This window comes from Cyphomyrmex costatus, unplaced genomic scaffold, assembly GCF_001594065.2.
Source record: "Cyphomyrmex costatus isolate MS0001 unplaced genomic scaffold, Ccosl1.0 scaffold499, whole genome shotgun sequence".
NCBI classification, from domain to species: domain Eukaryota; kingdom Metazoa; phylum Arthropoda; class Insecta; order Hymenoptera; family Formicidae; genus Cyphomyrmex; species Cyphomyrmex costatus.
This window is the reverse complement of record NW_017279259.1, coordinates 289,527-303,843: the sequence shown is the minus strand read 5'-3', so window position 1 is coordinate 303,843 and position 14,317 is coordinate 289,527. Positions and strand designations below refer to the sequence as shown.

Genomic DNA, 14,317 nt, shown 5'->3' with positions numbered 1-14,317 from the left:
TTTTCAGTACAATTTTTTGCCTGTGCTGTACGCTCATCATATAAAATGATCAATTAAAAAAACTATAGATATATGATTTATGGAAATTCTAGGAAAGAATTTAAGAAATTAATTTTAATGGACACTTTAATTAAAAATAAAAATTTTCAAATTTTTTAATCAACGCGAGAAAAACGAGGTGTTCATTAAACGAGTGTGTCAACGAACCGTTGACAATTATATATTGAAAATAATTTCGTTTTTTTATTTTTTTTAGAATCGAAAATTGGATCGCGAGTAAAACCTGTGCGCTTAACCAGATTTTCTTATCCGAACGGAAGACGCGTCCGGAATTGTAATGAAACTTCATTGCTTCCGGCGGACCTTAGTTCTTTGAGCGGTGTGAGCGGTTTGAAGATATGCATGACACGCGATTGCGACTCCTCACTCTACGACCTACTTTTATACGCTCATCTAACGCGCTGTTACCGATTATTTTAGCCCTTTAATCGTCTTCCTTATCCGTATTTTCTGGTAATTTTATATTCGGTATCTATACCACGATTTATTAAATCTTCATCGTGTTCATCTGCTTCTACGATTAATATCGATCAATGACGCCTACGAGAGCATCCTGTCTCACCAATTTCCGAGAGGCGATTTAACGACATTTCGCAGACGAATCGAGATATTACATCCGTTACTTTTCAGCGACAAAAATATCTCACCGTTCGCAAAGCTTTGAAGTAACAAAGTTTATTTTTGATTCCTCTTTTCCCTGTGAGGTTATTCAACTTCGATATCTTAGAAAATCTTCGGAGAATCATAGTGAACTTTTGATTGTTAAGATAAACACGAACGAATTTCATATTTTTCAGAAAAGCGTTACAATTGCAAGACAATTATGTAAGCATATGCGATTATGTTTATAAATTAATTCGAAAATATGGTATCATCTAATTGATTAAACATAACAATTATTTAAAAAGAATTTCTGCATTAACGTTTTTTGCAATTTGGAAGTCACGATGGAAGAATTGATGAATAAGAATGGCGTTTTTGTAAAATGACTGAATTTCGAGATATGGAGATTAAGGAAAAGAATAAGACAGAGTTAAAATTCGTTCCTTTTAGTTTCGTGAAAGAAAGGTAGACTGGTCGGATCGCTCGTGTCCAAAAGTCGTCGATAGAATCGTCTGCCTGTCAATCGACTGCACGTTCATCGTAGGCAGACGTTTTCGCAGACAAGGCGGATTTATCGAGCGCCGAGATGCCATGGAATGTTCAATTTCCTGGCAATTACATGACCTGCCGCCTTCCAGCCGCTTTTTCACGTTCCTCCTTTGTACGGTTTGGCATCGAAACGGCGATGCAGCATCGCATTCCCCGTCAATGAGAGCCGTGAGAGATCGACCGAGGGGATACGAGGAATTTGAAGCTCATGAAAGAAATCAATGTGAAATTCTCATCGTCGCGGTATGATAGCGAATTCAACAGCTGGAAGAATAGTTTTCTCAGACGGACTTACAATGACACAGATTCTTCGAACTTACAAAGTTTGTAAAGATGGTAAATTATATGTTCGGTGTATTTCCAGGATACTTTTTCAAGATATGTTTTACGTAAAACGCGTGCGCTGTTACACCATATTTAGAGAACCAAATATTTAAAAAAATATATCACTATATTAAGTCATGACAGCCAGCGATATCGAGTCGTTAATATTCGCCTCGTTAGCCATAAAGTCAACCATAAGATACTTATAATAAATCATTATTATCCTCTTACAACTTCCAAAGTGCCTTCTCTGATAAATTATAAAGCCGTTATGAAGTTTATGCGAAAGTTTCATAAATTACGCTAACACAAGTCAAAAGTTTCAGCGTAGCAACGACGAATCACGCGGCAATTTCGATCATTCTCGGTGCGCGAAAACGATACGTAATCCGAATCGAATCGAGCTGCCGGATTCGTCCTTCGATTGTGAACGTCCAACATAATTTCCCCAACTTCGAACATTTACACGTTCAGCCAACATCCGCGCTTACTGATTACTCGTAGATAGAAGCATTATATGAACGCCTCGATGGTTTCGGCCAGAGCATATGAGAAGTGAATAAGATTATTGGAGCGTGATCGGGGCATCGCATGAATCAGGGAGTTTATTTGCCGTATATTGCGCCAATCGCGACGTAGATCTTCTAGCTCTGTGCGACCCGCACACCCTATGTGATCTCTTAATTATTAATATATTGCGATGCCCAAAATGCAAATTTTCCACGTGCGACTAAATGGACGATCAAAATGCAATAGCTCGATGGAACCGAAATATTTTCTAGATTTCTTTTCACTGTATATCTCTCTCTCTCTCTCTCTGTCCGCCGGTATTGCGGGAATATTCACTGTAACAGTCATTATTCGATTGGTATCAACGGAAATGATTTTACGGCGCTGCAGTCATGGAAAATCATGAAACGTACCTCCACCGCGGACGTATGTTCCCTAATGGAATCCGTGTCGATTAAATATCGGTAACGAATGTTCGGTGCACGTTTGCTGTCGTTCGGATGAATGCACCATTGTCCGCGGTGGTCTATGTAATCGGAGATTGGAACGTCTCGTTGCGTTTTGACCACGCACCGTATAAAGTCGTGATCACCCTAGCGATTGCGCGATTGTGACTGACGATTGAGGATTATTTCTTAACCAATCGGAGCGAAGCAGTCACCGATTGCTTTGTTCCGATTGGTGGTTGAGATATAATCGCGTCAATCACGATCGCGCAATCGCTAGGGTGATTACGGCTTAATGGTGTGTCCGATCTTGCTGTTATTTCGGCGGTACATTTTCTATAAGCAAATATCTCTTACGTAAACTTGTTTTCTATATAGTCGTACCTTTTCGCTATTTTAACATCGCGGGAAAATCAATTTTCCAATTGATTAATGAATATACCTATAGAATTTGGTAGTCTATTGTAACTCCAACCCATTCCCTATGTGCAGCTAAATTACTTATAATGTACAGAGTATTATGAATTTAATCGTACATTTCACCGATTTGTACTAACAATACGCACCGCTATCGCTTTCCGCTGCTGCAGCGAACGCGGAAGCTCAAAATGGAAATCGAGCAATCTCGAATTAATTCACTCGAGATGTGGGGCTGCCAATGAAAATTTCGGCACAAAATATTTCTGCGATACTGATTTATGAATTTTCTCGACGACGAAAGATTATCTTCGATTAAATTAATTGCGACGTTTCTATTGTTTTTGTTTCCTCCTAGAGCAAGCCTGTGTAGAAAACTAAAATAAACTTGAAAGTAAAATTCTGAAATGTTTCAATAGTAGACATTCAAGTTATTTCGATCCTGTAAAGTTTCGCTTTACAGTCCCAAAAATGATATAATTTTTTACTTACGAGGTCACAATGTTATCTTGGTAATTTTTACACACGTCATGTACTTTCTATGTGCAATATTTAACACGGCAGAGAGGCTTTCTCGCGAATAATTTTCTCTGAAATTTGCCAAACGCGGTACGGAAAGTGCAGCTCGTTATAAATATCTTTTTTTTGTAATTTAGATATTCATTTTCCGACTATAGCTGATAGCTGGTATGGAATTGGATGCTCTCGGCGCTTTTCGTTGTTATTTCACTCGCTATTCGTGATGTAGTGCTGTCGAACACGTCAGAATACAAACAAAAGAGATCACCCATTTAACAATTTTACTTGCAATTATACATTATATCCATTATAATTGTACTGAATCGCGATTCAATTTGAAATTTGAGCTGTGGGTAAACAATTATTTGTAAAAACAAGGCAAATTCACTACTCCAATATTGCGGAAACAACCCCGTACACTATTAAAAAAATTGTTCAAAATACTTAATTTCGTACGTCAGAAAAAAAATATCTCTTGAGCTGTCTCTATTAATTTATTCGGTGAAATTTAAATTAATAAAAAAAGAAAAGAATAGTAATTAAAAAAAAAAATGATTTTTAAAATGATTTTGCACTTTATTGATATCGATATACATTTCATGTTCTTTAGATGTCCTATTATTATTATCATTATTAATTCAATTATAAAATAATTTGTTTTGTTATCAGGAGACGCGGTAGTGTCTCCGGCCATGTTCAAAAACTGAGAGACACTGCAATACTTTTATATTGATTGATCCAAATCAAATCGAATGAAATTCTAAAATACATCTTCATAATTTATTTCAGCAAAATTAAAAAATAAGATAGAAATTTTCGTTCTCTAATAGTTATTGAAGATGTTATTATTATAAATATATTTTAAAATTTATCAATATTGAAAAAATAGTAATCAAAATAATATTAATAAATAAAATTAACGAAAGATATGAAAGGCGCGCGCTGTGTGCTAGTTTAATAAAAAAGAGAAGAACAGTAATTCTCCGTTACTGTTTTGCAATTTTAATTCCTACTCGCTTATTATAATATCGTTGTTAAAACATAATAACTCGCGCATAATAAATGACGAAAATTAGTAGCGATGCATCGTCCTTTGTCATCGCTGCAGCGCGCTAACGCGAGGATTTAAGATCAAAGATTAAAGCGGTAGATTATCCGCAGCGAGCGAATATCGGGGAGCGGCGCGTGCTTGAATTTTAAGAAGTGCGCTATACGTCGCTCCAGGTTTTCCTCTCACGGCCGCGGTTTCTTCCCTTGGTATACATTATGGGATTATTTCAGCGTAGCGGCGGACTAATCTTCCCGGGCAAAATGCTTCGCTATCCTCGACGCTCGTTCCCCGTCGCGAGACCGTGTAATAAACTTTTCTGCGCTTTACGGCCGCCGTGGCAGTAATTTCTTTAGGCGTCCGCTATTAAGCTAAATTCTGCGAAAAGGTTACGCCGCTCGTCTATAGTTCGTGATCAACTATAAAATCACTATTTTGTCGATACCGTGTCCAAATTCTGCAGCGTAACCCGCAGCGAAAGATAGTTATATCTTATACGCGCAAAATGTCGCTATAAAAGACACGAAGTAAAAATGTATCAATAAAGATAATAACTATTTTATTATACAAGCGCTGTCGTCATTTAATTAATTTTTACCATCATAATATGAGCGGACCTTTGATGATGAAGTAAAATTTTTAATGAGATTTGATCGTTTGATAAAATTCAGCACAGAGACGCGTGTACCTAACTCAAGCAAAATATATCGGTTTTAAAGTTAAATAAAAAAAAGCGCTGTCGTATATATCACTTTATGCGTTTTATGTAAGAGCAATAAAAATTTCGTATATAGTCGAAGTTTTATCAAGACGTTCGTTTAGAATCTCTCTCTCTCTGGAACTCCAATGATGCTCGACCTAATTCACGAGGCGGGTAACTGTCGCTATAGCTTGATTCGCGCACTGTAAGGCAGACTTGTGCTCAAATGGAACTAAAAGATGTGCTTTACAAAGTAGATACCGACATCCTATTGACCGCACTCTTATAAATTTTAATAAGACACATTTTAATAATATAAATGACATTTTTCCTTGCGCCACGACATTGAGTGACATAAAACTTCACTTCCTCTTTCTTTTCTTGTCGGTACATGAGAAGATATCCATTTCTACACGGAAAAAAACGACTACGATTATATAACGACTAAAAATCGTCCGTCGGTGCATCTTTTATTATAAAAACTGTATAGTACGATTATGATAACCGTAAAGCCGTAATCACCCTAGCAAAGCAGTCACCGATTGCTTTGTTCCGATTGGTTGAGAAGTAATCCTGAATTGTCAATCACACTCGCTAGTGTGATTACGGCTTAAGATACTTAATATTAATGTTATGGACGAAAATATCATTATTTTCGGTTGTGACAATCGTAACATTTTTTCTGTGTGAGGTATCTAATTTTTAGATTTCCGTGTAATAAGTGAGAAAGAGAGAGGTTGCATGAAAATTGATTGTTCTGCATTTGTCTACACATTTGATTACAACTGAGAATTGTTTAGGCACGAACGAGACACGGCGAATCGTATACGCGTATATCGCGCAGTCATCAGACTGCAAAGTTAAGCAAGAGGATGGATATTACCTTCCCTGATGAGATAGGGAGGATCAAAGTATAGCGGAAACGACTCGTAATCAGTAAAGCTTAAACTCAACGGCGAAATGCGTATTGTCGATCCTCGCACATAAGCAAATGACGTTTCACGCTCTAGTACTTCCTCGAGAGGATCTAGGACGTGTCTCCTACTCTCCCCGTGGAGATTGCACCTCCTCGGAAATATCCTCGGAATATATATATATATATATATATATATATCCGAGACAAAGTAACTCGCGCTAATGTATACGTGACACGTGCAGCGAAAGTCGCGCCGGAGCTACGAAGTGTGGCCGAGATAAAGTACGTCCTGTCATTTTAACAAAATAACAAGAAAGGCACGTCTCCGTGTCTTTCCTTCCGCGTATCATTTGTACATATATTTGCACTGACTCTCGATTTAGGAGCTACACGCGATAAACAGATCGATTTCGTACAGCACGATTTAATTCAACAATCGGCAATTTGTGAATTCACGAGGCCGAACGGACGCGTAATTAATATCACTAATTTTCGGAAACGGCGCGGCGCGACGGAGAGAGAAGGGAAGAGTTAATCTATTTGCGAAGCTATATTTGCAATATTGTCACAGCAATTATGTAGATTCTTGTATCGTTTTACAATGACGGGTGTTTTTTTGTGTTTGGCGCGCGCTCGTATCAAATGAAATAAATTCCGCCTGGTCAAAAGGAATATTCGATTACCGCCGATTCTCATTATCCCGCGCGCAAATTGGATTGCGCCATTATACCGATATAATGAGATCGAATTATTTAATCAATTCTACTCCCGGTGATCGACAGCGAGATAAATGAATAAAGCATCACTGAGACAAGATGCGCGAAATACGCGCGATAATTCCAATAAGGCGCGGCGCAATTTCAAAGTCGCGATAAATCATATTTAGCTTTGTTATGCGGACAGGTTTGATTTACTGAGGTATTTACAGTGCGGTAACTCGAAAATTGTGATTTACACGTGGTTTTCCCTATATAGCGCTGGGCAGACGCATAAAACACTATAACGCACGTGGCCACTTCCTCGATTCCTTGGCTAATACTGATTAATTACCGCATCGAGAAATCGACGCCGAAATAAAGTGTGGAATTTATATTAACGTCGGTCCTTTACCGAGCTGACTCTATCGTGGATAGATTAAAGCGCGTTTAAAGCTTTAAAATTAAAAGCGTCTTCGAGACTTTTCACGGATATTATCTTTAAAGATACGCCAAAAGGTTCCCTGTGTTTTTATCTATAATTGCTAATGGCGATAACCCGCCAACCTCCTGGTATCTTCAAAGCATTTACTCTGTAAAAATCAATACATTTAAATAATTATATATAATTATTCCATGTAATATGTTATATATTTTAAAATAATAAAGCAATAACGCGATAGAATGCTCGGTTGATGAGACCGCCAACCGATAAGATCGAAATCGATATGGTACAACAGTGAACTCTTTGCTGATCGCGAAGATTATAAAGTCGATAGAAAACTATTGTCGAGGGACTGCACGTCTTTTCAGCTTGAGGGCACTCCTTGCAATCGAGGTACGTTCGCGGAAAAGAAACGAGGCCGATTGTTCGTTGCGGATGACCGGCGTCGACCTCCGCAACAGTCAAAGATGTTAGAAACGCAATAGAATCGGAGCGCTCTTTTTCGTTATCGTTTCATTCGAGTGTTCGGATGCGTATTCGTCTTTCGTATCACGTTGATACCAAACTCGCGTGCACTGCCTGAGAATGCCGAAGCTATCGCGAGTTGAGCAAGTTGACGAAATTGGTGGGTTGATCACACAGACAGTGACGACGGTCGGTGTGATGCATCAAATTGGCCACAATAGAGAACAATATATTGTAGTTGAATGAAAAATCTGCCAATTAATAACGCAAATTATTAAATCATAATTTGATTTACGTAAAATATAAAAAATGCTTAAAAATCAAGAGACGCGGTAATTTCGTGCCAAGCGAACGCGAAGCATAAGATTTTGCGTTGTGAGATTTTTTAGGTAGACATAAAGTGAGTTATGTTAATTTAAAAATGAACATTAAGCTACATTTATTTCTTTTGTGTAACATTCACTTATTATATTTTGAGAGCCAGCAGCGCCAAGTTTTTTGTACTTTTACTTTTGGAAATAATATATATATTATCAGGCCACAAATTTTTAATCGTAAAATTTCCTAACATTTCCCTGATTTACTGACAAAATTTTGAGATTTTTCCTGACTTTGAATAATACATATTTTGCAATGTTTCTTGTATTCTTATCGTAATACGGAAAATGTTAAATATTTTAATAAATAAAATGAACAATTCTAGATTATTCATAAGTTAATTTCCGCTCGTATGATAATAAAACAAATTCGTAAATAGCATAAGTAAAGTCGAAACGTTCTGCGTAAAATTATACTTGTAAAGATTATTTAAGATTAATTTTAGTATCTATTATTAGCTCGTTCAAATAAATAATTTGACCTGGTATGCTATTTAAGAATTTGTTAAATATTTTGTTGATCCAGCAATGTAAAATAGATGCACATTTTCTTCAGGAAACGATTTCAAAAAAAAGGGGGGTAGTCCAAACAACCAATCATAGTAGCACAAGGCAATATAAATTTATTTACTTTATTTTCCCTCACAAGTGTGCTAAATCCCTGACTTCTCTGACGCATTTTTTAATTCTCTGACATTTCCCTGATTTCCCTGACTAGTGGCAACCCTGATTATATATGTGGCAAGAAAATATACTCCTCTCGTAATTGGCACAATTTAAACTTTAAAGATTTCATTTCATTTTTTTAAAGTGTGTATTTTGGAAGAATTTTTGAGAAAAAACCGTCGAAACATGGAAGGACAAAGGATATAGAATCGTGTAATATAATGAAGCGATTAATTGACGAATGCTTTTATTACATTGATAGCGGAGTCATTTTCTTAAGAGCATTCGATACGATTCACTGGATGTTATTACATCAGCAATTAAAAAGAGGTATCCGTGTTCTCGTCGATATGCACGATAAGCGAAAAAGGGGTCAGCTGGCAAGCCCCTGTCCTCTCGACAGTAATTGGAGCGCGAAGAGTCAAGTTGCATTTCCAGGAGGATAACGGTCATCAAACAGGAATCCTTATCCCACGAGCGCGTGGCGTATCGTAATCGATTAAATGCCGATAGGGCGGCCCCTCGGCTCGCGTCGCCTTTTATTCGTTCATTATGAGATTTCGTTACAAAGGATTTTATCTCTTTACGTAACAATGTCCTGCGCTGGTTTCTTGGATTTTAAAAAGGTCTTCGACCGGGAGCACTTCGCTCCGGCTCGTTGAAGGCTTTGATCTTGAATTAATGCAAGTCAACCGGTGGGCACAACGATAATCGTCCCATCTATATCGAATCAATTCCATCGCCCCAGTCGATGTTCATTGCAATGACGGAAAGAAATTCTCTTCGAGCATTTGTTCTTCCCACTATGCACTTCCGAGGAGTGCCCTTAGAAATCCATCACGAAAAATCCTCTCTCTTGATCTTTTTTCTTTTTTTACGCGCGGATCACATTAAGCTTCCCCAAAGTGTGTTCTTCTCTCGATAATAGAACGAGTTATTTATTTTAATTTAATTTCAAAGACGAGAGAATAAGAAGAGTCTCTCGTTTATTCACTTGCGAATGTTGATTGTATTTCCTCCAATTTAAGCATTGAATTTAATTAAGTTCCAGCCAAGTATAGCTGTCTGTGCGGTTTTGATTTGACTCCAGATTTCCAATACACTATCAGGTCAAATCGATGGTAGCTTCAACGAACGCTGATAGTAAACACGATTTAGAAATCAAATATCCACCCGCGACTCTGATAACGGGTTAAGTTAACCGGTAAAATAAACATGAATAATATTGATATTACCGACACCAAAATAAGCTTGGCACAGAAATGAGATTTATCGAGGACAAGTACACTGCACATACGTGATTTTGCACTAAACGAGTGTGAATCAGACGTATGAAAGAAAAAACGATTCCGATATTTCACTTAGATGTCGTGAAAACTTAACAAAGTTAATCTAAAATTTAATTGAAAGAAAAAAAATGTAGTTCAACGTATGTACGTTGCATAGTGAAGAGAGAACGATTGAATGTTGCAGGCTGTTTGTACATCTTCGGATTAACAACGTCAATTCTAGATGCTGAAATTTTCCCTGTTTTACTGACAAAATATTGAGATTTTTCCCGACTTTGAATAATACATATTTTGCAATGTTTCTTGTATTTTTATCGCAATACGGAAAATGTTAAATATTCATGTAACATAGATGGACATTATCTTCAGGAAACGATTCCAAAAAAAAGACAAAAAAATGGTAGTCCAAACCAATCATAGAAGCACAAGGCAAGATAAATTTATTTACAGCTATTTTATTTTCCCCGACAAATGTGCTAAATCCCTGACTTCCCTGACGCATGTTTTTTTAATTCCCTAACATTTCCCTGACTTGTGGCAACCCTGGCGAGAGAACGCGTTCATGGGAACAGTTAACGCACCAGCGAGTGCCGGCCGATGTCTGGAAACGCCGCGTTCAAGTTTCGATGCAAACGCCGCACACCTCTCGAGCTGAATTGATTTCGAACTGGGTTACGCGGCATACATATGAATGAATCGCGGCGCCTCTTTTTGAACGTCGAACTCTACGGTGCGCTTGGCGATTCATAGATTAAGTAAGGCACGGGCCGCGGAACACGTTCGTATCAAGACTCCCCTTCGTCGGGGCGATGGACGTACGCTTCATCCAATAAATCTAGCTCGGGCTAGCTGTATGATCTTCGGTTTTCACACAAGAACGATAAATCCGGACGTCGCATTCGAAAGTCGGTCGATCCCGATACCGTTCCCTCCCTTTCTCGCTGCAGGCTAAGCAGCTGCATCGCTGTATAAACTCTGACGTGCATTACCAATTCAATTGTTACAAAGTATTATGTCTCAGCGTTTCTTAAGCGTCTTTCGCTTCTTGTGAAGTACAGAAAATGCGATTGAACGTTTACAACATCCCTTAAATTAGTTAATGGATTTAAAAATTAATTGTCTCTTTAAAAGCGCCTCTTAAATCAAAAGTCTATTAAATAATTTTTAATGGTGTACTCTTTCGATCTTTACTGGAATAACAGTAGATCTTATTAACACATTTATCGAAATTGAATAATGTGACTTTTTTATATCTTACACAGATTATAAAAAGTGATATAATGCATTAATCTATAAAACTTGTAAAATCTCACTCTTATAAAGATTGAAAATTGAGTTATTCTTTTTCAAGACTGGTTCAATTTTCACTCTTTAGAGTGAGATATGCCACTTCAAAGGATTTCGAGGAAAGAGATACGGACAATTAATCTTTAATGTTTGTGAACGATAAAATAACGAATTGACATACGTTTACGCGAGTAAATTATACGAGTCAACAATGTTAACTCTTTCATATGTCTCGGTAACTATACGAATCGGTAGGAAACCATGAATATATATAATCCCGGCAATCTAATCTCTCCCACGAGGCACGAGCAAAAAGAGACGACTACGTGAGTTATGGCCAGACCAATCTTTCCCTCGCTTATCCCTGAGTTATATCTAATCCTTAGCGATGAATTCATCTGCCATCATACCGTCCCCGACACGTATATATGTGACGTCCGCTTAATGCATATACCGAATGGCACAAAATACCTCCCATTAGTGCTTAACGGGACTATACCTCATGACGAATGCGTTCGAAGGGACAGTTTTACAATATATACGACAACGCGATTGAAACGCAATGACATAATAAAACAAACTAGATTCACCCCATTAGTTTTTCAGTCTACCCGGGCATTACGCGATTTTGCTTTTACGAGTTTCTATACTCGCTCGCGTTGAAAAAGCCGACGACTGATTGTGAGACGCGAGCGATCAATCCAAATTTTATCGATATCACTCATAATGCCGCACGCTCTATAATTTTATTTGCCTCGCGCGAAGCTCCGTTAGCTGCCCTAATTGCACAGCCGCCAAACATTATACTCGTATGTGTGTGTGTGTGTATTGTATATACCAAAGCACCAAAGGCACCTGCATACACTTCGTTCAATGGCATTGTCGAGAGGCCCATGGTGTACATCGCGCTGGTGCAGCACGAGTGCACTTCCGGCGGTAACCCCCGCCGTTTGCCCAGGACAGGTGACGCTCCATATTGTGTCGATAAAATATTGACACTCGATATTTTCGCCTTATTCACTCAAGCTAGGCCGGAGAAAACGTTAGAATCTGTGTTTACAGATAGGTCCCGTCCACCTATTTTTTCCGTCATCCCTAATCCACTCTCGCGAACGTGTTACTTTCAGCATCTTGCCATTAGCGACACTTTATCGCGAGGGAAAAAAAAAAAAGAGAGAGAAGACAGCGCGTCCTACATCGCTGGATTTAATTATAATATCGAATTGATTGGCGGTTCGTTACTTTTGACTCGAGCGACGTAAGCGAACTGGATTTGTCTCCGTAGCTACCCAATATTAATATTTTTGTTATCCTTCCAGATTTTTCAATGCTTTTTTTCAGTAAAAGAAATTTCAACTTTTCTTCTTTCTTGGAAAAGAAGACAGTTAGAGTGCGCAATAATGTTGCGATTTTAAAAAATTATAAAATATTAAAAAGATTTATATAATAAGATTGTTTTTTGATCCTATTTCGTCACACTTCTCTCTCGACCTTATATTTTATGAATATAAATATCGTGCTATTATAATGCGACATTATTATTATCGCATTAATTTATAAATAATCTGAGGAAATCGTCGTATCACAATTCTTTTTTTGAATATGAATAAGTGGGAAAGATATCGGCAAATAATACGGATTCCCTTCTTTAGGAATATGCGTTTATCTCACTCACCGTTTTGTTCCCCAAATTTTTGACACGGCAGTTGAGGTACGTGGTCTTTCCCAGCAGGGCGGTCACGTTTTTCGAGGCCGATTTGTCGAAATACGGCCCCGATCGTGCGGCCTCCTCCAAAGCGTTCTGGTTGTATGTGTCGCTGTTCTTGCCGCTGCCGCCGTATGGCATGTTGTGGCAGTGTACTTCTGAAACACGAGAAACCGAAAGAAACTCTGTGTAAATGTGGCAATTTCGATGCTGAACGAGAGAGAAGACATTCGTTCGCGGCGACGTATATCCTAAAGCACTATACGTATTCTTTGTTCCCACGATTGTTCTTGCATGCTGGAAATCGAGAAACGAAGGTAAAAAAACAAATCTCCTTTCAGGAAACAACGTTACCATGTTCTGCGACGAACGAAAAAAAAAGTTGAAAATTTACAAAAAATTCCTCATGGTGAATGAAAATCGGAATACACAATTAGAGCATATTTTGTGTTATGTATTTTAAATATATTGTTTAAAGTGAAATGCAGAACTTTTCTCAGCGAATTTAAAACGAATTCTTCGCGAAAAAGTTATAATTAGAAGGGAAAATATGAAAATAAAATAAAATAGCGAATGTTACAGCGAAAACGGATATGTATAATGTTTATTTGTTTGTATGCAACAAAAACACTTTGTATACATCATAGATTGTAATTATGATATTCATAATAATAATAATAATAGTAATATTATCATTGCTTGCGTGAGTAGTTACCATATTATGCTAAACTATTAATTACGTTCGTTAGAAAGCAGCTTGCAATGCGTAATGGTTTCTCATTAAAGAGCAAGAGTGCGGGAATGCGCATTAATAGTTAATGAAAAAGACCGGGAGACGCGAGATTTTAATTAAATGCTCACAACTATTGATAAATAAAATTACTGATATATATATATATATATATATAAAAGGAACGACTCATTTATGGTCCCAGACGTGAAATTACATAATAAATTGCGGAAAGGAAGTCATAATTATCGAAACGTAACGATCACTTGTTATAAATAGCAAAGTCATTCACCTTCTCCAGTTACTTGACATTTATTATCAGAAATAACTTACCCTCACATCAGTGATTTCTATTTTTCTTTGCACTTCTGCCTCTCTCTCTCTCTCTCAGAAAGAGAAAATAAAAAATCTCTTTATCATCATTTGTACCGCAAAGATGTTTTCATTCAACGTCGCGATAATAGCACGCAATGAACAAAGGAAAATGGCACGTGCATCGCGTAATGCATTTCTTCTGCCAGAAGCTGGCTCGCTTTATTCGATTAAACTTTGCTGAATGCATCACA

At 37.6% G+C, this 14,317-nt stretch overlaps 1 protein-coding gene across 6 annotated transcripts in view; it reads right to left on the bottom strand.

Moving 5' to 3' along the window:
- The window catches only part of LOC108778255 (tyrosine-protein phosphatase Lar-like), a 334,530-nt gene that overhangs the window by 109,229 nt on the left and 210,984 nt on the right, over positions 1–14,317 (bottom strand). For all 6 annotated transcript variants that reach the window (XM_018545382.1, XM_018545385.1, XM_018545384.1 and 3 more), the window contains one exon: positions 12,992–13,179. In XM_018545382.1, coding sequence (XP_018400884.1) covers positions 12,992–13,179 — 188 coding nt within the window. The remainder of the gene's footprint in view (positions 1–12,991; positions 13,180–14,317) is intronic.